Source organism: Cyprinodon tularosa, unplaced genomic scaffold, assembly GCF_016077235.1.
Source record: "Cyprinodon tularosa strain WSP-4 unplaced genomic scaffold, ASM1607723v1 ctg70, whole genome shotgun sequence".
Lineage (NCBI taxonomy): Eukaryota > Metazoa > Chordata > Actinopteri > Cyprinodontiformes > Cyprinodontidae > Cyprinodon > Cyprinodon tularosa.
In genome coordinates this window covers 4,643,313-4,669,337 of record NW_024039452.1, presented here as the reverse complement: position 1 = coordinate 4,669,337, position 26,025 = coordinate 4,643,313, and the positions used below count along the sequence as shown (strand labels likewise).

General features: G+C 40.5%; 1 protein-coding gene across 1 annotated transcript in view; it reads right to left on the bottom strand.

Moving 5' to 3' along the window:
- The window catches only part of LOC119772132, a 30,276-nt gene extending 5,852 nt beyond the window's left edge, over positions 1-24,424 (bottom strand). Inside the window, exons 1-6 of the mRNA XM_038268435.1 lie at positions 24,338-24,424; positions 23,867-24,241; positions 23,419-23,772; positions 21,783-21,866; positions 21,572-21,667; positions 17,989-18,213 (exon numbers count right to left, since the gene is read on the bottom strand). Of these exons, the coding sequence (XP_038124363.1) occupies positions 17,989-18,213; positions 21,572-21,667; positions 21,783-21,866; positions 23,419-23,772; positions 23,867-24,241; positions 24,338-24,377 (1,174 nt within the window). The 5' untranslated portion in view covers positions 24,378-24,424. The remainder of the gene's footprint in view (positions 1-17,988; positions 18,214-21,571; positions 21,668-21,782; positions 21,867-23,418; positions 23,773-23,866; positions 24,242-24,337) is intronic.
- Positions 24,425-26,025: the final 1,601 nt, after the last annotated feature.

Sequence of the window (26,025 nt, the reverse complement as noted above, 5' to 3'; positions counted from 1 at the left end):
TGATAGAGCCTCTGAAATCGAACGCACCCTATGCAGTGTGGCTGCATCAAACCAAAACACACTGCGTCTTGTCTCAGAATTTCTACTGTCCATTTAGGTAGTATTTGGCAAAATGCATACAAAATCACATGTAACTGGACTGTATATTATTTTGCTGCTCTATTGCCAGATTTTGAGTGGTTTTAGAAAAAAACCCATAACAGCAGATCATGCCTTAAGGGGCTGACACGAGGATGTGTAATGGTGGTGCTCCATCGTTGTTTTGGTAGCAGTAGGTATAGACGTTATTTTAAAGGGGTCTTGGAATGCCAAACTAACTTTACATTCTCATAGATGAATAACGATAGTTTAGTGGGTGAAATGGACGTACAGACACCTCCTTTCTCTGCAAATCTCACGATTCTAAACTTCCACCATAAAACGGGCGAATCCAAATGAAGAACCGAGTTGAAGTCAACTGCTGGGTCACTGACTGACTGGACGACCCAGCAGCCAGGGAGCCAGCCGGGACGGGGCTTCCCCACACCTAGGGCTGCCATTTTCCAGGCTATCGTCACCAGGTCGGGTTCAGTCGCTCTGTTCCCCGCTGACTCCCTGCTCCCGCCCGGTAGGGTTCCCAGACCAGCCCCGGAGCTCATGGCTCGGTTCGAGCGCCCTGTGTGTTTCGACCCCCTTCTCCACTGTAGTCGACCTAAATCCTGGACAATTTTGAAATTCCCCTCAAACAGTTTTTTAGGTATGAAAAGTAGGACATGTCCAGGAAAAAGAGGACATCTGGTCACCCTACCATATCAACAATTTGATGTTTCAGTGACTGAGTTCTTGTTGCTATGATGTGTCTTTGCTCAGAAGCCTTGCTCGTTGTAAACAAACCAATCAGATCACAGCTCATCTAAATATTGATGATCATACCATAAAAAGAAGAAAACCTGTTGTTTCATTCCACAGCTTTTAACCAGGCTGCACTAGGGCTCATAGAACAGCAAATATGCCATTTTCAGCACAACCAATATTACACACCCTATTCAGAGACCTTAAGGACCAGCACCAGATACCCTATAGAATCATTCTATCACCCCTTTAAGGTTAAATGGTTCTTGTATCCAAAAAGAGGGGATTATATTGACACTTTGGATTTTTTTTTCCTTTTTGGTTCTATAGTGTGGGAAAATGCAAAATGCAATTAATTCATAATAAAAGTGCATTTTAATTATAATATTAATTAAATTAATATTAATATTAATTTACTTTATACTTGAGTAATAAAAAAAAGAAAGATTGTTAAGATTCGGAAAGCTACATGTGTATTTAAGAGAAGGTGAATAAAATTGTGTTTTTGGAATACACATTTGTAAATAAATAAGTTATGAAGTGAGGCTGCATTAAACCAGAACACACAGCTTCTAGTCTAATTATTTCTTTCTTCAGGGAAAATTCTTCTGCTGTGGATCTGCCCCCCCCGAGACTGGATCCGTAACACTAGCACTTTAATGAAGGTCGCCTTGCTAACTGGTATTTTCTCCAGGGGACTTTTGCAGAAGAGAGAATACTTTGCAGTTTCCTTTTTACCTGCGTGATGTACTGTACATGGAATAAATTATAGTCTGGTCCTGCTAATACTTAATACTTTAGTTTCTCATAAAATCAGTTGAATTTCATCATCAGGTCGTCCGGAAAGAGGTTCTCTTTTTCTTTTTTGTGAATTTCTTTGTCCAATCTCAGTTCTCTACACCCCCAGTGTTGGTCTCACTGGCTAATGAAGGCCATCCAAAGTGTTTTAATAAACAAAATTCATTTTGAGAGAAGACTGCAAGTAAACAAACTCTGGTATATAGCTTTACCAGGTTGGGTTTACAAACATCGCTATATCCTCTCAGTTGAGAGAGATGTAGTGCCTTAAAGGCACAAACAGCTCAGGTGCTTTTTGTGGTTTGAAGAGGAACAGGAACTTTCGGTAGATTTTAATCAAGGAAATATAGCAATATTATTTATCTGAACTTTGAAAAACAATCAGGACTTGGCCCTCCATTCAATTTACAGTCCTACCCTGACTCATTTTTCCTCCTGTCGCAAACAAGGTTTAATTATAGGTCTATCCAACAGACTAGACTTTGTTTTAGCTTGAAGTTGTCGTAAAACTCCTTTATGTCTGAGAAAGGCTTCTGAATACTTCCATTCAACCAAGCCTTTCTTTGGGCAGAACAGTAAACCATGAGCACAAGATCTCCATGCACAAATTTCCTTCTTGGAGTCTACTATCTCTGTCGCTCTTGTTGTAATGGAAGATATTCTTCTGTCCATCTTGAACAAAACAAGTCAGCCATGTGTAATGCTTATCGCCATCTTTGACATTCGAATACATCTCCCCTATCAAACAAGCCTGGAGAAAGGATTGGCTGTTTCCTTAATAACAGAAGATGAGATGGGTCAAAACATCCAGGTCCTTTGGATCATCTGATGCAGCAGTCAAAAAACGGTCATCATCCTCCAATGTCTACTGTTTCAAGAAAGAGTTCAACACCTTCCTGATTGTAGAAATGTGTCTTTCCCATATTCCACCTTGAAGGGAGGTAGTAGGGGTGTTAAAAGTCCATGTGATAATCTTTTTCATCAAATCTTCTCTGATTTAGGAATGATACAACTATGCCAGGGTTGTATTTCTGCACCAAAACTAGTTCCATTGCCTGATTGCAAAGTAGCAACTTGACCTCTTCTGAACACCATAGCGTTTCACTATGCTGTGTGCGCTTTTAACCCCAAACATTCCAAAATAGTCCACTTGTCTGAAATGACACGTTCCTCCAATATATTGAACATTTTTTGGACTGCAGGCTTGGCATGTAACTTCCTTTATTATTGGAGGGGCAGCTCTGTTCAATATTGGTATCTAGAAGCATTGTCTGACCTTTGCAATGAGCTGGTTTCTTCCACAATGACCATACTGATGATAATTTCGTTGCAGAATTAGCCTAACAATCTGCAATCTCCAACTTTTATGATGTAATTTTGCAGGAAAGGGTGCAAATTAGAAAGTTGATGTGACAGTTTTACTTGAGACTCTTTGCCTTGGTGTAAAGCCAACTGCTCTGGATACATTTCTCTTAGACTGTAACATATTGCACAACTTCTGCAACTAATTGGCTTTCTCAACCTCATAATTTCTTCATGCACTTCCTGATTCTGCTTTAATACTTCTGTTTCTGTCAATGCAACAAAGTCCTAACATTCCTTTCTGTTTTCAATTAGGTAGTGTAGAAGGTCTTTTAAACATAACATACATTTATTTTAGACAAGGTCCTTGTCTAAAATAAAACAGCCTGGGACCCAGGACCTCTCTTCAGGTCTCTAACCCTCCCAGTCAACCAAATACTGGAGCCCCCCTTTGGTCTAGACCTCAAGAGACGTTGGACCATCTAGACTCGGTCCCCATCCATAACTTGGCAATAGAAAATCACCCAATAATGCAGGGAGACAACTATTTGCTGTTGACCTTAAGGGGCAGCTCTTTGGTAGAAAGCCAAACTCTTTGACCACCCGGTGGTTGGCAGCATTAGCTTGAGCAGCTATTCTTGTTTCTGCAAAGTTATAACACAGTTAAACTTAAGTTAAACCTGAACTGAAGAACCAGTAGTTTAAGTGTGTGGTCCAACAGTTCTATTTGCTTTACTGTCAGTTGTTTTTATGTTTAAATCCTGAATAGTTTATATTCTATTACTGATCATTCTTTTTGTTATGGTTTAATTAATGTAAAGCCTTTTGAATTGGCTCTCATGCACCGCCGCCTCCTTGTTTCTTCCCAGCAAACCAATAAGTTCCAGACCTTCGCCACTAGATGAACAGCGGACATCCGAAACTTTGGTCAGGAAGGTTTAAACTACAGTTAAAAGGCATTACCTGCACAAAGTACTCTGAATTGTCTTTGCACTGGATTGTGCTAAAAGAAATAAGGTGTCTTCAATGTCAACATCAACAGTATGTTCTTATGAAAAAGTTTTTATTATGCCTATTATAGAGGAGAAAACATATTAATTCCATTATATCTAGTACCTTTGACATGTATCCAAAATACATGGCTTAAATAAGTAAACACCATTCTTTGTTCAAAGGATTTATGAGAAATGTCACTTTATGAATAAATATGCTTTAATTTATCCTTCCAGATAGAATTTAATCCTTACAGAAATATACTTGCAAAATTAGAAATTGCAGAGAAAATTAAAATACTTTCCAAGTTACTATCTAAATATATATTCGAAAGAGGGAGAAGCAGCGCAGCCAAAAACAGTTCATGGTCAAAAGTGGTATTATGTCATAAAATAATACCAGTCAGATGAGACATTCAGTAGGAAAGTTAAAAACGTTTATTAAAACAAACGGACAGAAACAGAACTGACTCAGGCTGCTCAGGATCTGCGGACCTGCAGCGACTGCAGGAGGGGGCTTGGCACCGCCCAATCACTGATACTCTGGTGAAACAGTTTAGTCCATCCTCTCAATAATAGGCAGAATCAGCTGATGCACTGCCAATGAGAAACGGCTCTGAGCCATCCAGAGTGTCCCAGATGCAGCATCCCCAGTGAAAAGGCAGGACTCCAGGACAGGGATTCAGATCAGACTTGAGTAGTGCTGGAATACAGGAGTCCGCAGTCCGGTCAGGGGTTCCGATCCACACAGGAACGGACAGATCCGAGTTCCAGGGATCCATCAGAGCGTGAAGGCAGGTTCTGGGTCCCATGTGTTGAGCAACCAATCAGACAGAAACACACCTGGTAGGACAGGTACAGAGTCCCGTGTGTGGAGCAACCAGCTCAGACAGAAATGCACCGAGGAAGATAGGTTTAACTGAAATGACACCAAGTCTGGTGTTTTCAATGTAAAAGTTACTGCGTTTTGAAGATCTTGGTACATCAACTTCGAGGCCTGGCCACACCCCTTCACCATGCTTAGAAACTAGTGTTGCACCGATACCAGTATCGGACGGGGCCCCGATACTGCCCTAAAATGGTGGTATCGGTATCGGCGAGTACCAACAAATAGGACACCGATACCATTTTGAGAGCCATAAGTTTATTCAACTATTGTCACCCATTCCAGGTAGGCAATAAAAAGTTCTACTGGATTCACTTTGTATTAGATTTTTTCCTGCTTCACAAAGGTAGGCAGCAGCTTGACAAAGCCATGATGGCAATTATTTTACATTATTATGGTATCGGTATCGGCCGATACTGCACAGCCAGGTATCGGGTATCGGTATCGGGGCCAAAAAATGGCATCGGCGCAACACTATTAGAAACTCAAAAAAATTATAACTTTAGATCTCATATGCCTTATCTGCATATACACCAACAGTGAATTATCCTATTTCTAATACAATCAATCTTAATTATAAAGAAACCCATTGTCGTGATTTTATTCTAAGATCTGACCCACATGCAGAAAACCAATCAGAGAGACCAGGGGAAGGTTTAACAGGTTTATTGAGAGCTGGTAGGGATGGGTCCAGTGCTGCTCTGAACACTGGCGATCCGGGACTGAAAAGAGAAGGGGAAGTTCCTGTGGTTAGTTCAGGCTCAGTGGGAAATTTGAGCTTCGATTTGCAAAAGGGAGTAAAGGCAATAGGACTCAGGTTTCCAGAAAAGGTGTCTTTCTTTGAATCCAGTCAGTGTTGGTTGTTCCAGAAATTGGTTTTCTCGTTGGAGGGCGGACAGGGTTTACCCAGGTTAAGTTGTTTCCTTGAGGAATGGAGGAGCTGACTGCCACTCAGATTTCCTTTGGTACTTGAACGGATCTTGTGGAGATGAATCCCCTGCCCAGTGTGAAGCTCAAACAATCCTTTGGGGAAAAGTAGATCCAAACCTCCAGTTTGAATGCCCAGCTCAGTTTGAAACTCAGATGATCCTTCCAGGGGGAGAAGGTCCAAAACATACAGTTTGCAGGATGACTTCCTGCTGAGAGGCAAAGACAAAAACAACAGGATTAAGACTCAGGTTGACAAAAACTCAGTTTGACTCAGCAAAACTTAGCTTGGCTACCCAAAACTAGCAAACACCCTAGCGTCGAGGTAGTAGCAGTAAGCAGCTTAAGAGTCCTCCAGTAATGAGGCAACCATCTGCAGGTGTGTGAGTTTGAATCAATTTGACTGTATGATTTGGTTGAACTGTAAAGTGCCTTGAGATGAATTGTGTTGTTAATTGGTGCTATATAAATAAACTGAATTGAATTGAATTGAGAGGGCCAATGAGAACCAGGTGCCACCTGGTTGTGGAGGGAAAACAAACAAAAACACAACCCACACAGACTGAATTCCTAACACCCATAACTTCATTACAGCTAAGAGCCGGGGGAATGGGCAGCTCAACAGAGTTATGGCTCTGGTTGATTTTGGTAACTGTTTTAAATAGAATTCTAGGATTTGCCTTATTTTACTCTATTAATGAGGAAAAATATGCTGCTATTGCTTTACAAAGTGTGATTTTATACAGCAGTGAACTGTTTTTCCAGACTAGGTAGGAATCTGGTAGGTGTGTAAAGCGCCATTTTCTCTCCAGTTTCCTAGTATTTACCTTGAACTGCGCAGCTCTGTATTAAACCATTGAGCCAGCTTTCTATTTTTGACATTTCTTTTTTTCTCAAGAGAGAACTAGTAACCCCATCAACAAAATAATAAATTTTTGAAGGGACAATAACCTAAATGTTTACCCTGTACAGCATTGTTCAGTGACACAGAGGAGAGAGAAAATAGAACAGATTCTTTAAAATGTATAACTGATATTGATCTGCTGAAGTTGAAACCGTTTGAGGATTAGAACTCTGTATAGTATGTTTACTGTTTGTTATGTTGAGTTTTTCTTAATACAGGATATGACTGAGTTTGACCTCAGAGCTCAAATATACTCAGCTTATGTAAAAAAAGTGAGTTTACTGTAAAATATAAATCTGATAATATTAAAGTTGTAACAGCAAAACTGCAATTGGTCCATAATATAGCTTAGTGTACTTAAGAACTACCATAATCTGGGATAGAAGGGATTCAATGCAATATTAGCATCATGATGTGTCATTACTGTTGTGTTTGTTTTTAACAGCGTTGCTAGTGTCGCCAACAGTTTGCAAATTAAAGCAATATCTGTATGAATTATTTCCCTACAGGGAGTCATTGCAACCATGTTTGCATATACAGGATAATAGACATTTACCCATGTATCAAACAGAAGGCTGCATCAAAGACTGGTTATACTGTAACATCAGCACTTTCTACTGCAGTCCTTAGAGCAGCATCATGGCAGAAAATATCATGTTGGGACTTTTGTTTCTTCAATGTAAGTGAATTTATGTTTTTATCTGGTGGTATTGAAACATTTTAGTAAAGCAATACTGAAAACTTTGATTTTTAAATCCATCTTCCAGACTGGGTGGTCCTCTCCACCTGCCTCCAACATCAGTACTATTTTGTGAATCAATCTTTGACTTGGACTGAAGCTCAGACCTACTGCAGGCAGAAGCACACAGACCTGGCCTCCATCCTAAACTCTGAGCAACAAAACCAACTTATGGACACTCTTACATCTGCTGGACACAGCTCTGATGTCTGGATTGGTCTGTTTAGTAAAATCCACTGGAAATGGTCTGATGGTTACACTGGGAGTGGAGCTGACTACAGATGCTGGAGTACTTCAAATCCACCTGGTTTTAGTTATTCTGATGAGTTATGCGTTGTATCATTCCAGAGTGGTACATTGTTTGATGCTAGGTGTTCAGAAAATCGTTTGTTTTTATGTTACAATGGTAAAAATGATAAATTATGAGACACCAGTATTTAGAGCATTATTTTAAGATGTAGAATCTCTATTCAACCCTTTTCCTACAATGTCATCACTAACAGGTTCACAGTTGGATCCTGAATTTGTTTATGTGAACACACTGATGAGTTGGTCCAGTGCTCAGATGTACTGCACAGAGAACTTTACTGACCTGGCGACCATAACAAGTTACACACAGAACCAGCGAGCCAAGAGCCTGATACCGTATCAACATTATCCATGGATTGGTCTATATAGAGATCCAGATCATCACTGGTCTGATGGGAACAGCATCCTCTTTACCAGCTGGGATTCAGTCCTTAATCGGATTGGCTCAATGACGGTCATATGCGGAGTTACATCTACTGGGATATCAGGGAGATGGAAGTTTACCCTGTGAAACAAAATTACCCTTTGTCTGTTATGGTGCTCCTGGTGAGTGTGTTTTTAAATCCATACGAGAAAATAAGAATCTTCTTTTCCTAAGAATCATGTCCTGATGAGTTTGATTTTTGTCCTAATGTTGCCATCTTCAAACTTTTTATAAAGTTCAGTAAATGAAATATATTTAAATCTTCAAAGATTCAGAAAATAATATCTAATTAGTTTTTCACTGAAATCCCTATGATGTTAATGTAAAGGGGAACGCGGATTCTTTTTGTTTTTATTTACATTGGGCCCTTGATTTTACGTTATTACATCATGTTCTACTCACCCATACTAGTTTTGTGTCATTTGGAGCCGTTCTGAAGATATTTGGTTAGGTTATATCCAGAGAGCAAGGAGAGTGTCATGATGGGTTTCAGAAAAGCCCAATATGCAGAACACCACGGAAACAGATGAAAAGTTTAACAAGTTTATTGTTCACAAGCACATGGAATAAACACAGGTACTGGTTCGGGCCTGGGGGCTGGCTCACTGGAGTCTGTGGGGATGACAGTTCAGTTAGCTTGGAAGCAGATGAGTTTGAGTTTGAGAGTTTCAGGTTTGTACCTTGAGATGTCCGGGTTTGGCCTTGAGAGAGGAACTGTTGGGTCCAGAGACTGTTTAATTCAGCAGAGTCCTATAACTGCTTCAGCGTCTTGCTTCTAACGTGAGGGCAGACCGTGGCTTTGGGTGTCCAGCTCTAAATCCAGAGCTGCATGGGAATCCAGAGAAGAGTCTTCAGGTTTGGCTCAGAGGGCAGGCTCGGCAAGTTAAGCTCGTCCAGAGCTCACAAGAGAAAAACAGGATTCCTGAAAGCAGAGACAAAAAGGATTAGAATCCTATCAGGACTCAGGAGCAACAAAGGTTCTCAGAAGATGCTTGGCTCAGGTGCTAACCAAACTGGATTTAACATTGCGGCGTCGAGGCAAGGTCTGAAGGCAGGTTATATACTGTGGATCCTCTGATGATGAGATGCGCCTCAGGTGTGTCGAAGGCTCAGCTCAGGAGGATCCACGGCGGACTCTGCTGGAGAAAGGTGGAACTTCTCCAGCTCCCAACAGAGAGGTTAGAGGCGACTCTGGGAGCTTAGTTCACCAACAGAGCTTGTCCTGTTTTACCACTGAGAGAGCAGAAACAACTGGCAGCTTGTTGCTCTGGTCTCCTCTGGACTCCTTACAGGAACAATCAGCCTGCCTGTCCATCCTGTAAGGAAGCAAAAACACAAAGACCTAACATATTCAGGATATTAGATAGTATTGGAACAGTCCTACTCAGAATTATTTTTTTGAAACTTAATTACATTTCAATGTGTTATTTATTTAAATGTGTAAAAACCTGATTGCAAAATGTAAAACCCCATATTTTAAATCAGTCATAAAACAGGTGGTGAGACTCAGACTGCATGTAGACGACTCAGTGGATCTGAATGACCCTGTTCTAAGAGGAAATATCCTGAGAGAGGCAAGTTTGAAATTATGACAGTTTTTATCAGAAATCAATATTTAACTTTGATATTAATATTCAAAAATCTATATTTGTATGTATTCCTGTTGGGATCTGGAGATGTACCACCTTTCTCCAGCAGAGTGCGCTGTGGGTCTCCTGGGCTGGAGCCCTCCTGCACACCTGAAGCTCATCAGCCCATCAGGAGACCTTCCTATATAAGCAGCAGCCAGACCTTCCTTCAACGCCGCAGTGTTGACCAAGTTTGGTTAGCGAACCTGAGCCTCTGTTAATCTGAAAGAATCTTTGTTGTCTCTAGAGAGAAGCTTGATTCTAACCTGCCTCTGTCTTCTTGATCACAGGAAACCCGTCTAAGCCTAGAAGCTCTGGATGAGCTTTGCATGAAACTATGCATGATAGTATTAAAGTTATGACTATTAAACTTTTACTCTGCTTCCAGTGGTGTTCTGCATGTGGGTTAAGTCTCTTAATCATGACAATTCCAATGTTCTCCTGCAGCGCCGGAGCAAACTGCAGGAGAACAGAGTGAGTGGAGTCCCCCTAAAGTGGAGAGAGCAGTCTGATGGGAAAATCTTCAAAAAGCAGAAGAAAGAATTATAACCTGAAATATTAAAACATGTTTGCTTTATCTAAGATGAAAATCTACTTTTTATCATTAAGAAGTGCAGTAATATCTCATAACCTTTTTGCTGCTATGCTGACGGTTGCAATAACATAAAACATCTAAAGAATTTGAAGACAATATGTGCATTTTGTGGAGTTGGTTTAGACTTTATGACATATAAGAGTGAATATTAATTAAAGCAATTTTTACGGTTTTGCAGTTTTCTGATCATTTCTGTTTTGTGTGCATTTGTCTGTAAAATCTTGCTGTTTTCAGGTCCTATTTTTTTTCATTAAACATGAGGTTTTCCTGAAAGTTTTTAATATGACAAATTTTTGGGTTTCTAATGTTATAAATAACTTTAATCCACCTATTAACCAGGATTCTTGGCCTCTCACACTCCAGGTGGGCTTCTTGACCAACTGTTTAAAATTAAGTTATTTCCACTAATTTAGTAAATTAGGCAATGGCTATTAGCATAACCAACCAAAGAAAAGTGTCTCTATTCAAATGTTACCAAGAGCAGGGTGACTTTGACCTGAGTGAAAAATCATTCGCTGCACAATAAACACAAACTACTAGAGGTTAAAAAAAACAATGTCTTTATTTGTAACTGTCAGGACTCCTGTCTGTGTGTTTGTGTTCCTGTGTTTGTCTCCCTTCCTCCACCAGGAGGCGCCTGGTTCTGGTCCGCCTACTCACACACCTGCTGAAGGTTTCCTAGTCAACGGAGTGTTCTTAAGCTGCTAACTGCCACTACCTCGACTCCAGAGTGTTTGCCAGTTTGCCACCACAAAAGACTCAACCCCCGCCAATCTCGATGTTCGTTGTTTTTCTCTCGTTTCAACCTCTCAATGTCTTTTCGCCCTGGCTCTCGGGAACATCAAACCGGACGCCCTTTCTAGGCAGTTTTCCCCGGAAGAATCTGAGGAGTCAGCTGCTCCCATCCTGCTTCCTAGCTGCTCTGTTGCTGCAGTAACCTGGGAGATTGAGGATCTGGTTAAACAGGCCCAACTGACTGAACCTGATCTCGGAACCGGGCCTCCTAACAGAATCTATGTACCTTCCTCCATCCGAGCTCATGTAATCAATTGGATTCATTCGTCTAAGTTTTCTGCCCATCCAGGGATCAGTCAAATGGTAGCCCACATCAGTCGGCGCTTTTGGTGGCCCTCCTTGCTAAAGGATGTCAAGGAGTTTGTTTTGGCCTGCCCGACCTGCGCTCACAACAAACCCTCTCATCAACCTCCTTCCGGACTGCTTCAACCTGTGGACGGTTTTCCATCCTTGCAACAAAACTAGCAGCAGTGGTGAAGTTTGGAGATGCAATCCACCTCTTAAATCTCTCTTTTCGCTCCTCTAATTTATCCAGAAGTTCTGCAATCACACTTTTTCTCTCCGTCCCAGCTTGGTGGTCGGCTGCATTTTTAGCCTTCCCTGGCCGAGAGTGGGATTCCCCTTTCCCAATTTTTCTTTTTCTTTTATGACAACCTCTTATTACAAATCAAAAAAGCAGGCATTCCTTTCACATTCATAATGGAAGCAAATGATTCAGTCTATTTGAATCGTCTTTTCTCATTCGCTCTCTTTTTTTATTTTTCCCCCTTTGGAATCTATGGTCTGAGACACACCTGCAGCTTTATTTGCCTGGGACAACGCCGCGATGGTTGCAAGTTATGTCCACTTCTCTATAAATATGACGCAAATTATTTAACAATTTATTTATTATACAAATGTTTACAACACTAGAAAAAAATATTTATTTTTGTTTGACTTTCTACACACCATATTAAGACAAAGAAACATAAAAAAGGTAGATTTTCATAAATATTTGAAAAGCTCCAGGGAGCCGCAAGAGGAGCGCTAAAGAGCCGCATTCGGCTCCGGAGCTTCGGGTTGCCGACCCCCGCCCTAATCACAGGCTCCCCTCGTGGCTGCGTCCTGAGCCCCCTGCTGTTCACCCTGATGACACACGACTGCGTCCCCGGGTTCACCACCAATCACATGGTGAAGTTTGCAGACGACACCACGGTGGTGGGCCTCATCAGAGACGACAACAAACAGGACTACAGAGAGGAGGTGGAGCAGCTGGTGGAGAGATAACAGCCTGATCCTGAACATGGAGAAGATGAAGGAGATCATCTTGGACTTCAGGAAGAACCGGCCTAACCACGCTCCACTGCTCATCAACAGCCCAGCTGTAGAGGTGCTCAGCAGCAATAAATTCCTCGGGTTCACATCACAGACAGCCTCACCTGGAATGTAAACACTACCTCACTTTTCAAAAGGGCCCAGAAGCGCATGTACTTCCTGCGGAGGATGAGGAGAGCCCACCTGCCCCCACCCATCCTCACCACCTTCTCCAGAAGCAGCATAGAGAGCGTTCTGACCAGCTGTCTCACTGTGTGCTGTGGAGGCTGCAGCACCTCAGACTGGAAGAAGGTGAGAACAGCAGAGAGGATCATGGGAGCTCATCCCTCCATAAAAGACATTTCATCCCATCTCTATCTCCAAAATAAGTATTATAGGTTATGGCATAAAACTAAGCACACATATCTAACATAATATCTTTTTTTTTTTTTGTAAAAGTGAAACATTTGTGTCCTCCACCAGTTTTGGTAGTTCGGCATTTTATATCCCACCATTACCCAGTTATCAAAAATGTGAATAAAGATCTGTGATAACTGGTTCTATATTTTCAGGCAGAAATAAGTTCTTAATCCTTCTGATATTAACAATTTATAGTTTTTATTTTTTGTACATTTAACGATAGGAGGAGCTAGTGAAGAACAAAAGCTTTAATTTCCTTTAAGATGTCCAGTAGAAAACCTAAGAAAAATACTGATTGCAATCTGTATTTCTTGTGTTAAATATTTAATCATATATATTTACATGTACAGCTTATGCCATTCTAAAAGACATGTTTACAGAGTTCTTAATCATCTAAAATGTTCTTTTCTTAATATAAGTCTTTTAGAAAACTCACAATTCAGATTAAAGTTCAGAGTAAAAGGAAAAGTTACAACCATAGCTAGAGTTCTATTCTCTCCTCCTTGACTGCAGAGGCAACGCTTTAAGCAGTGAATGGGGGCAAATGATGATGACTTTGAAATACGGGTTAGTGTACAGTGGGGCAAAAAAGTATTTAGTCAGCCACCAATACTGCAAGTTCTCCCACTTGAAAAGATGAGAGAGGCCGGTAATTTTCATCATAGATATACCTCAACTATGAGAGACAAAATGAGAAAAAAAAATCCAGAAAATCACATTATTCTGGGATTTTTACTCACCGTTCTTGTGATCATTTTGACCCCACGGGGTGAGATCTTGCGTGGAGCCCCAGATCGAGGAAGATTATCAGTGGTCTTGTATGTTTTCCATTTTCTAATAATTGATCCCACAGTTGATTTCTTCACACCAAGCTGTTTACCTATTGCAGATTCAGACTTCCCAGCCTGGTGCAGGTCTATAATTTTGTTTCGGGTGTCCTTTGACAGCTCTCTAGTTTTGGCCATGGTGGAGTTTAGAGTGTAACTGTTTGAGGTTGTGGACAGGTGTCTTTTATACTGATAACGGTTTCAAACAGGTGCCATTAATGAAGGTAACGAGTGGAGGACAGAGGAGCCTCTTACAGAAGAAGTTACAGGTCTGTGAGAGCCAGAAATCTTGCTTGTTTGTAACTGACCAAATACTTATTTTCCACCATATTTTGCAAATAAATTCTTTAAAAATCAGACAATGTGATTTTCTGGATTTTTTTTTCTCATTTTGTCTCTCATAGTTGAGGTATATCTATGATGAAAATTACCGGCCTCTCTCATCTTTTTGAGTGGGAGAACTTGCACTATTGGTGGCTGACTAAATACTTTTTTGCCCCACTGTATATATAAGCATAAAACACCAGTCCCTCAATCCTCTCACTGAAACATGAGGAACTGAGCAGAAAATCTCAATCCTCATGTTTGCCTTCCTTTAGAAATTGCTCTTTATAATTACATAGGAGTGGGTTTGCATTTAAGGAGGCCTTTTTGACCTACAGCAGCACAATGGGACTACGGCAAGTTATGGACCTATATACAATCTTACACAGAGTAATAAAATACTGTTTATAAAATTATATGTGTAAACTACCTTTACACAGGCCACAACCGGCAACCGCCCAGTTATAATGAAGGTGACTAATTTTAATGGCCAGTTGTTGAGTTGATGATGTCGTAGTTAAATTATAGATCATTCAAAATGGAGGGTAAAACTAATTGAATGTTATTAGTTGAATAGTTATAACTTTAATTCGCCTACTAACCAGGATTTTTAGCCTCTCACACTCCAGGTGGGCTTCTGGACCGACTAATTAAAATCCAGTTATCTCCACAAATTAAGTAAATTAGGCAATGGCTATTAGAAGAATGAATAATTACCAATCAAAGAAATTGTTTCTATTTACATGCTACCAAAAGGAGGGTGACTTTGACCTGAGTAATAAATCATTCGCTGCACAATAAACACAAGAGGTTAAAAATGATGTCTTTATTTGTCACAAACGAGGATTATAGGAAATCTAACATCTATGCAAACACCACACACAACTAGAAAACAAACCTACATTCATCTAAAACCCAGCTAGAAAGGGGCTTTACCAAGACAAAGAGTCATAAAAACAAATGGCTGACTCCTACCATACAGTTAAAGGAGGTGGAGCAGCAGTGCTGGAAAAACACTTGAGGTTGTAAATCTCACAATATGGTGGCTCTTATCATGTGACAAAGGGGGCAGGGTGGACTGCAGGCACATTATCTGTTACTGGGCTCATGTGGTCGTAAAAATACATTTCCTATCATATCCTTTCTGATAGTAATTATTAATGTAGATTTTTATTCACTTAATTTCTCTTTAGCAGAGCTGCTAGTGTCATAAGCTCAGAAGGTAGGACCCAGAATTCAGACGAGACAGACAGTGGGATACTTCAAAGTGCTTATTTAAAACTGCACCACTAAAGCTCACAGCTGTAGGAAGCAGGCATGGCTGCCGGGGAGCAGAGCGAGCCCTGAAGCTGCAAGACGGCTCCTTCTATTTTGATTATTTTACATTTTTAATACTTTTCTGACTATTTCTATCTGCAATATGACTAAAACTCCCACTTTTATCTGGTTTCTTTTTAACACAAATTCATCAGATGCAAAGCAAATAAGCTTCAATTCACCAACCTTTCTGCTCTTTTAATAAATATTTATTTATTTTTCAACTCTTCACTATACTGTTATTTTTATACACTTTTTCTATAAGGTCTATTAAGGGCTATATTATATTATTATTATATTAAAGTGAAATCATGAAACATTTTTATAGGTCAAAATATTGTTGTTGAGGTTTTAATTAACAAGAATAAAGTTATTCAGGTAAAAATAGGCTGCCGGAGCTTGGCTTGATCATTTACTCGTTTAATCTGTGTTAGAGTCCTGCACGGGGTCGAGTTTTACAAACCCGCACCCGCCCGAATCCGTTAGGATGACTACTGAACCCAACCCGTCACCCGCGGATATCTTCAATTCAAATCCGAACCCGACCCGTTGATATTTAACCCGCAACCCGACCCGTTAACACATCAAGTAATAGGCTATAGTACGCTGCGCTGCAGAACAGCGCCATTAACACTGCAGCAGACGTGTATGCACTGACTGTGGCCTTTTTGGAGGGAAGCCCACCCTGCCGGCAGGGCTTTAAGCTACAACAAGGGTGACCCCAGTGCCTGATTAATATAACATTTCTGATGTCCATAACAACACACACGCATTAAAAAAAAATCACCAACTACCCGCCCGCACTAAAAAAATATCCGCCCGACCCCCGACCCGTTTATTTTTATTTATGTATTTTCACCCGCAAAAGAGCATTTTAGCGGGTGACCCGTCGGGGACCCTCGGGTACCCGACCCGTTGCAGGACTTTAATCTGTGTAACTGGCCTGGTTGCTCATTACATTTATCTTGTCCACCTGGTTCCTGCTACTATTTATGCTGCCTGTTTTCCTGCCCTCGCCTCCAGATCATTTCTGCTGTTTGCAGACATCCTAAGTTCCAGAAACTCATTTCAGGGAGATGCTTATACCCCTGTCACCCCCCCCCCCCCCCCCCCCCTCCAAAAAAAAAGAAAGGTCATCTGGATCTATTTCATTCTTTTTCTTTACAAATACTGTTATTCAAAAACAACAAGACGATAGCTTCAGTGGTATTGAGATAGGATCCCAGTTTTCAGCTGCTAAATGATATTTTTTTTTCACAACAAATAATGCTCTAATTTTTTCAGATTAATTACACAACTTTAATAACAGTTTTTCTTGAGTTCCAATTTAAATTTTATAGAAAACAGTAGCTTAAACTCAAATTAAGTCAAAAATTTGTAAAATTCCTGAATTATAAATGTATATTGACCTCATAAGAAATAGAATTTTTATTGAACCTAATTGAAAAGAAATTTCACTTCATGCAGCTCTCTTAATATATATTTGAATCTCTTGCCCTTTTTTATATTTCATGCTTTTCTGGGCCCCAATGAAAACATGCTGGCGCCCTCCTGGCCCCCTGGTGCATTTGGTCTAGATCCGCCACTGTTCCTCCCCTTCACTAGACATGTATATACTTTAGTATATTCTGCTGTAAAATTAGTCCTATATTTTCGTTTCTTACTCGAGGATTAAACCTCTGCCGTTTCCCAGGATGCACAGCTTTGAGTGTTAACTAGGTGACTCCCAGAGAGTAAACCCAGAGAAACTTATTGGACTGATCCAATCAGCTCTCTGATTAACCAGTCGCCTGGAGCGCTGGTTGAACAGAGCATCGCTTTGGACAGAAACGCTGCACAGGATTACCCAGAAACTTCCTCCCCACACCCCGCTCTCTCTTATAATAATAATAATAATAATACATTTTATTTAAAAAGGCGCCTTTCTGGACACTCAAGGTCACCATACAAAAGCATAAAAAAGTGTCAGAAAAAATAAAAATAATAATTATAAAGACATTTAAAAGCATTTAAAAAATACAGAGGCTGTGACAGTGAAATTGATATTTTTAAAGAGAATAAGCAATCTTGAACAGATGGGTTTTGAGTTGCATTTTAAAATGGAGAATTGAGTCCGTATTTCGAAGTTCGGCTGGTAGAGAGTTCCAGAGGCGGGGGGCAGAGCGGCTGAATGCTCTGCTCTCCATGGTGGTGAGACGGGCGGAGGGGACAGACAGGTGCAAAGCAGATGAGGATCTAAGAGCATGGGAGAGGGTGGGAAGATGCAGGAGGTCTGACAGATATGGGGGGACAAGCTCTTGCTGTCTGCGCAATCACAGTAGTTGTAATCCGCACGTGATGCACGAAATATTGTACTGCCTGCCCGTTTTCACGCGCCTAAAAAAAAAAACAGCACCTCGCTGTCTAAAATCCGGAATAATCTATCTGACTCGCGGGCATCCATGAACAACTATCGATATCAGAGAGACTCCCGGAACTTCCGGGAGACTTGGGATGTCTGTGTTTGTGCGAGTAACTCTAGCGTTTTGCATAGTGTTCTGATTTTCGGATCCTGACCCGCTTCCATCTTTGGGACTCCCGAGTTTTTGCTCTGTCCATGTCTGTTCTATTAGTCTTGTCTGTTCTGGACTGATTCCTGGATTCTGCTGGCTTACCGAACTTGGAATTGTCTTCTGACCTCGGCTTGGAATCTCCTCTGGTACCTCCTCAGCTCTCTGATCTTCTGGTGTGTTAACCTGGTTCTGCTTTGACTTTGGCTCTGGATTTTCCCTCATGGACACTGTTGCTTCTTGGCGTTGATTCGCATCAACTCTACTCTTCTCTCGGAACTCTCGAGGAGTCACCTGCCACAAACTGTGCACAAATCTCCTGTTCGGATTCAACTCCTTCCTCTGGGATTGAACTGAACGCAGAACCAGGTTAGTGACTTTTGCTCATAGTTGTGGCCAGTCCTTTATTCTGAGTCACTAACCTGAGTTTCTTTTTCTACAGAGGATCCGGTGCATCTGCTCCCGCTAACGAGCAGCATTTATTTAAACAAAAATGAGGCTGCTTGTCAGCTGGGGCGAGCTCACTGGATACTCTGGTAAAGTTCAGAAAGAGCCCAGAAGAAGAAGTGAAGTCCAGAGCAGTGATACTCCATAGCTTTTAACTGAGCATGAACCAGAGATCCAGGAGGAAAGAGGAGCAGCTACCAGCAACAGCCAGAACATGCAGAGGAACCAAAGGATCCACTGGGATAAATCCAAGCCGGGGTCAGAAGACAGGTCTAAGACCGATAACAGGTGGAATCCAGATAAAAGTCCGGAAAAAACACAGGCAAACAGAGCCGGTCAGCGGCGTCCAAAAACTCAAAAGTCTGGGGGCAGAAACGGGTCAGTAACAGGCAGAACTAAACACAACAGGGTATGCTAGAATGAGGCTCACAAGAAGCTATCATAATCTGGCCCAAATGGCTGGGAACAGGTGGCTTAAATAGAAGCAGGAACAGGTGGATATGATTAGAGACAATGAGTGCAGGGCAAAGCAAAGCAGATGAGAGGAAACAGAGTCAAACCCAGCCATCTGTGGCAAGATCATGACAAATACTACAAATATTGTGAACCAGATCATTGCCCAAAATTTTTACAGGAGTTTTTACAACGGTCTTATCAGTTAAAGAATCAGGAGCCTATAGCTGTAAATGATAAATATTCATAATTGTCTGGAGGAAGCTGTTAATAATCAGGTGTTGCCACCAGCCTGCAAGGTTCTAACTGGTTGTTGTGCCTAAAGTAGGTCAGTGAAGGGGCTCTGTTGTGTAGATGTGGCTATCAGCTCAGGGGATTAAGATATTTTTCTTTAAAAATGATGTATATCTGTATTATTTTTATCCAGAAATAAATATTTAAAGCTCAAAAATTTGTTTCAACGATATACACCTGGCTATAAATCATTCTTAAAAATAGGTGTATTACTATTTTACTTGGACTTAATTTTAATAAGTAATTATTGTAAAGATTGGAGAAACAGTTCACAATCATGAAACAAATATTAAAGATAAAAAGGAAACTGTTCTGTCATTATTTTCATTACCCTGTCCAAATCCAAGGAGGAATATTTTTCAGATAATGTAACAAAGAAAGAAACATGTTTAAGCATTAACAGAATTTATTCCAGTCTTGGTTAATAAAATCATTGCTTTAAGCACCATTTGCAAAAGATCTCACCTTCTACCTTAGGCCCTACATCTTGACCAATCAGCTGAGGAACCAACACAAATGGCCCCGAGCTTCTACATGCTTTTCAGTTTTATCCCAAAGCCCCCAGTCAGCATCGGGCCCTTCTGACACAGCATACAGCATTACCATATAAGGTGATGCTGGAGCATTTCTGGTTTTGGCCGACTTACACAGAACATGAACACATATAGAAATGAACAGATATAACAGTTTATTTAAAACATGAAATAAAATAATAAGAAATTAATCTTCAACAAAGCTTTTTGGCATTTAGAAAAAATGCATCAATATTTCTCCTTATTTTAACAAAAGTTGTTTTGAAACTCTTCAAGATATAAGAGTAACCAGTCCTGGACCTGCACCAGAACCAGTTCCTGATTTACTCTGTGTGTGTTTCCCAAATAAACATTGTTAAACTTTCCTCTGCCTCCGTTAGTGTTCTGCATGTGGGTTTTCGTTCATTAAACCAATCATGACAGAACACTGCGGCCAATCACAAGACCCAGTGGAACACCTCCGAAGGCGGCTTGAGGAACAAGAAGCCCAAATCCAAGGACAAGCTCAGACCCTTCGTGAGTTAAATGTTTATGTTGAACATCAGAACCAGATTTTACAGAGATACGCTGGCTACGTGAGAACTGCTAACACCGCACCAGTTGTACTTCCTGTTCCTGAACCACGTCCGCCTTAAAGGTCAGAGGTAGTGACGTCATTTCCTGAACTATGTCCGAGTCCACCTGAAAGATTTTCAGGTATTCAGTCAAAATGTAAAAGATTTTTGTTCCAGTGTCGTTTACTTTTTGAAAATTCTCCTGCCAGTTTTTCTAATGACAAAAAGATTTCATTCATTCTTTCTCAACTCTCTGGCCGAGCGCTAGAATGGGCTCAAGCCCGGTTTTCATCTGAAGCCAGTTTTTCATGCACTTATTCTGAATTTTTGAATGAATTTTCTCAAGTTTTTAACCAGGATTTGGATCAAACAATTGATTCCCGGGCCTTGCTTAGTTTGAAGCAAGGGAACCTGACGGTGGCAGAGTTCTCCATCGACTTCCGGGTCAAAGCCGCAACTTCAGGCTGGAACGAGTGCGCACTTAAAAGTGCTTATTTTCAGGCCTTAAACGATAACATCAAGGACGAACTCGCCACAATTGATGAGCCAGCTAGTTTGGAGGATTTAATCCAATTAACCATAAGATTGGATGACAGACTTCGGATTTGAAATAAATCTAGACAAACAAGCCCAGGAACTACAGGTAACCACTCTTCTGTTTTTGTTAGATCCCCAGAGTCCAGTACTAAACCAATCATGACAAGAACAATGAAACCTTAATTTGAAAAAGAAAAAAAAACTTTAAGCTTAAATGTTGAGTGAAGTTAGATTACTGAGAGAAAATGTGGAAGACCTGAGGCAGAATCCTGAGAAGGAAAACCAGCAAAGGGAACCAATTCACAGAGATAATGGAGAGATTCAATTAAAATCTGCAAATGAAGAAGAAAAAGGACTTAAACTAAAATTTAAGTATGAAACCAAAATATAAAGAGGAAACAACACAATAATTCACCAAGAAAGAAAACATAAAGGAATAAAATTATATTGGAAGAGTAAAAGGGAAAAAAATTTGCAGCTGAATAAAACAAAACTCTACTGAGAGAAAAACAGAAAAAAGAGAAAAAGAAAACCAAAGGATAATAGATCATGATAAAAGATCATTTGGATATTGTTCACTCTATTACAGTAATTTATTTGCATAGCAGTAGGCAGATTATTCACTATTACTGCACTTCTGAATCACAAGTATTTTTCACCCGAGGAAAAAGCAAACAGGCTTCATATTTCTAAGTTTATAATTCTTTCTTCTCCTTTTTGAAGACTTTCCCATCAGGCTGCTCTCTCCACTTCAGGGTAACTCCACCCACTCCATTCTCCTGAAGTCTCTTATGGAGCTGTAGGATAAAAGTGGAAGACATAAAAAACTATAATTTCAAAATCAGATGGAATTATTCATTTGGAACAAAGAAGAAAAAGTACTAATTTCAAACCTGCCTCTGTAAGGATTTTCCCTTTTTGAACGGGGTCCTCCATAGCCTCTGGGTCCTCAAAGTGAAGTCTAAGCTTTACTACCTGTTTTCTGATGCCTGATTTAAAATAAGGGACATCAGTTGCAAAAAAACAAAACAAAACAACATAATCAATAAATTACATTATTGCTAGGATATTACCAAATGCTGTTATTATATTATCACAGCTTACCCTTTAACTCTTTAGCAAAGACCTTACTTTGAGATTGAATTCCTTCATCTGTTGTGACGTTGTCAGGACTGGAGACTTTTCCTCCTGTGGCCAGAGAAGTGACATTAGTGACAAAATAACATAAGCAGTAAATTCAGTAATTGATGGATTATGATTGAAGGTTACTGTCATGACCTTGGCACTGATGGCGGAATTTCGCTCTTTTATCCAATCTTCTTAGCTGCGTGCAGCGCCAATTGTCATTAATCAGATAAACTTGTTCCTGCTTTCTATTTAAGCCACCAGATTCCAGACATCGGTGCCAGAATATTTGAGCCAAGTGTGAGAGATTTCTAGCTATCTGTGAGTTTCGGATTACCTGATCCTGACTAGTTTCCGTCCCTTGTGGAGCTTGTGGAACTTTTACCAGCCCCCTGCCACAAGGTGTCAGAACGCCAGCAGTCCATCTGCCTTAACCAATGGCACATCCTCCAGCACATTGTGGCAGCTGCAGTGGCATGGCCCTGCCACCTGCCCCACTTCTATTGCTTTTTATACACAAACGGTTTAATGTTGGGGTTATTTAATGCTTGCTCTATATTTACTTTCAATTAATGTAATGGCAACAATACAAATTTACTTACACATACACATTGCCGACTTAGCGACACCTTGTGCCACTGGAAGTGCCAATACTCTCCAAGTGTCACTGGCAGTGGTACCATTAGATACAGCTGCCATAGGAAGTGCCACTACCAGATGCATGTCATGACTGTATGTCATGGAAATCAGTGGGAGGCTGTCTGGCACCCTCTTTGATAGAGTGGCAGGACATGGAAATCATTGGTAGGTGTCACTGCATCCGCTCCTGTGCCACAGCAGGTGATAAGAATTAGTGGCAGGCCGACTGGTACCTCCTCCACTGCCGTGGTAGGTGCCATTGCCATGATTTGCACCTGCTATCTCTCCAGTGCTAATAACTAACAACTGGCCTCTCACCCTCTTTATACTCACATTTGCAGGCAGCCTGGTTGGTAACAAGCTAAGTTTTAGATTTCATGTGAGCTTCCAAAACCTACAGCAGGTGTCTGGATGGGACTATGTTAGCTTTAATAGAACTTTGTAAGAAGCTATCTTTGTTTGCCTCTTGGGAAAATAATTTGTGAACAGCTGCTTTCCCTAATTCGACCTTTTTTCTTTTTATTTCTTCTTGTGGTATCTTGGTTTATGATTTTTGAGTAACGTAATGTGTCGCCCCCCAGGTCATTTAATCCAGGCTCATGTCATTGCGGTCGTTGTCAGGCGGACTAAAACATTTGTGTGCCTCCAAGAGGGTTAGAATGTCTAACACGCTGGTTGGATTGTACATAATGTTGGGGTAATTTGAAATAAAACACTAAAAACAATTAAAAAAACATATGAAATAGAAAGCAATTTAACATCACTGGTGAGGGACTTTAGTAAAACACTAATTAAGTATTAGGTTTTTAATTATTTAAAATTGAAATAAACTGGTTTATCAAAGTTAAAAGGTTTTAGAAAGTAACTAAGATACCTATTTCTAAATACTAGATATGCCAAATTATACTAATCAGAATATGCCTTCCTTTGAAAAGCAGCTTCTTATTTTCTCTTTTGAATCTTGAAACACACTCACCATTAGTGTCATAACAGACAAATGGTAATCTTCTTTCACTGGGTAAAAGCTTCCATCTCCCTGACCTCCCAGTAGATGTAGCACCACATATGACTGTCCTCAAGGCAATCTGAATAAACGTGGAATCCCAGTGGGTAAAGAGGACGCTTCTCCCGTCAGACCAGTGATGATCTGGATCTCTATATAGACCAATCCATGCTTCGTCAGCATCAGGTTTCAGGCTCTGGACCTGCTGTTCCTGTGTGTCATTTTTTATTGTGGCCAGGTCAATAAAGTTTTCCCTGCAGTGGATCTGAGCATTGGACCAATTCATTGGTGTTTTCACATGAACAAATTCAGGGTCCAAGTGTGAACCTGTTAGTGACGACAATAGAGGATAAAGTTAAGTAGATGTTCTATGACTTACAATAATGCTTTAAAAAATGTGTGTCATAATTAATATTTTAACCTTGGTAGCACAAAAATGGTCGATTATCTGTGCAGACATCATCAAACCAACTTCCACTAGAAAATAATCCTACACATAAGTCATCAACATAATGCCATGATGGTTGATTTATGTGCCAGTTTCTGTAGTCAGCTCCACTCCCAATGTAACCATCTGACCATTTCCAGTTGATTTCACTGAACAGACCAATCCAGACGTCAGAGCTGTGTCCAGCAGATGTAAGATTGTCATAAAATTGGTTCTGTTCCTTAGAATTTAGGATGGTGGCCAGGTCTGTGTGCTTCTGTCTGCAGTAGGTCTGAGCTTCATTCCAATTCATTAACTGATTAACAAAATAGTACTGAGGGAGGATGCAGGTGGAGAGGACCACGCAGTCTGGAAGATAGATTTAAAAATCTTATTTTTCATCATTCTGTGTCACTTTGCTGCAAAGCTTTTAATAGCGCCAGAAGTAAAGATGAAGTCACTCACCTAAAAGAAACAAAAATCCCAACATGATCTTCTCCATCATGATGCTGCTCTGAGGACTGCAGTAGAAGGTGCTGATGCTATGATCAGTCTCTGAAAAGACTGTCTGTTTGATACATGGGTAATGTTCTTTTTTCATATCCATGCAAACCTAGATGCCAGAACTTCCTGTAGTAAAATGATATGTAGAAAGGGCTGAGTGTCATGATTTTATCAAGAGCTCTGACCCACATGCAGAGAACCAATACAGAGAGACCAGGGGAAAGTTTAACAGGTTTATTGAGAAGATTGGGATGAATCCAGTGTAGCTCTGAACCCTGCTCAACCGGAACTGGAAAGTGAGGGGAATACACTAGGGTTAGTTCAGGCTCAGTGGGGAATTTGATTATCGAACTTGAAGAGGAGAAATAGATTGCAGACTCACATTTCCAGAAAATGGTTGACTCTTTGACTCCAGTCTGTGTGGGGGTGTTCCAGTGTTTGTCTCATTCGATGGAGGGTGGACAGCAGTGGTGTAGTCTATGTGATGTATACGCCGTATACCCACTAGAAAAGCTTGTGAATTTCAGTATAACCACTTAAAAGTGCCCAATAATACTGCGTTCACACCGGACGCAGCAGGCGCGGCAGGAGCAGCGAGTTTACATGCAAAGTCAATGGTTGACGCACGTCAAGAAGCAGAAAAAGGTCCCGCAGCGCGTCTGAGCATCAACGCGCTGCTGCTCGAGATGGAAAAATTTAACTTTTGCTGCTCGACACACCGCATCAACCAATCAGAGAAGCTGATCTGGGAGCTGGCAGGGTGACAGACAGATCGCTAATGACACATAGCGCTATGATCACTCCTCTGAAACAGCTTATTAACGCCTAAATTAACTGAAAATTCTGAAATCTGCCGACAAAGCATCTTTGCTTTTATTATCCTGGTGCCTGCAGTTTGAAATACGTTCATGAAAACCGCTTCCAGCCGCCGCAGGGAAATGTCCGGGGTTAGTTTCAAAATCGTCATGACCCCCAACTTTTACAGGCACCGCTGTCCATGACTTTTGGCTTTATGTCACACATGGCCACGTAGAGATCACTCTCAACTGAGAGGAGTCAAGATCTGTATTTTTTTCATGTAATAACCATTTTTTAGAAGTGATATACTTTTGTACATTTATATTTTACAAACATATTAGTCTACCCCTTTAAATCATCTTGTGACTGCATTTGGGGTAGGGACCCCAAGGTTGAGAATGGCTTCTTTGGGTGACACATAAAATGCTTTTAAGTCCTTCCTTTTCCTAATTAAGCAAGAAATTTACTCTTCTACTGATTTACTAATCTTACTATTTTGATTGAAGTAGGTGAAAGTTAGAGATGATGAGAAAGTAGAATGATCTGGCATTGAAATTTTGTCAAGTTAGCTATGAATGATCATATTTTTCTTTGTTACATATCCTGAGAATATCCATATAGAACTAATATGATTGAAACATCGAAGACCTGCAGCAGGTCAAGATGAAATCTAAGCACAGAGTATATTTAAATTTATAAGTGTATATTCAGAGCCTTCCCTGCTCAGTAGAATGACTTACATCAAGGAGAGATACAACAGGTTGCATGAATGTGTCTACACATCACAAAAGACACTTGAGAAACATTTAGATCAGGTTTTTTCACTTTTCGATTCTGCATTTCCTAATGTT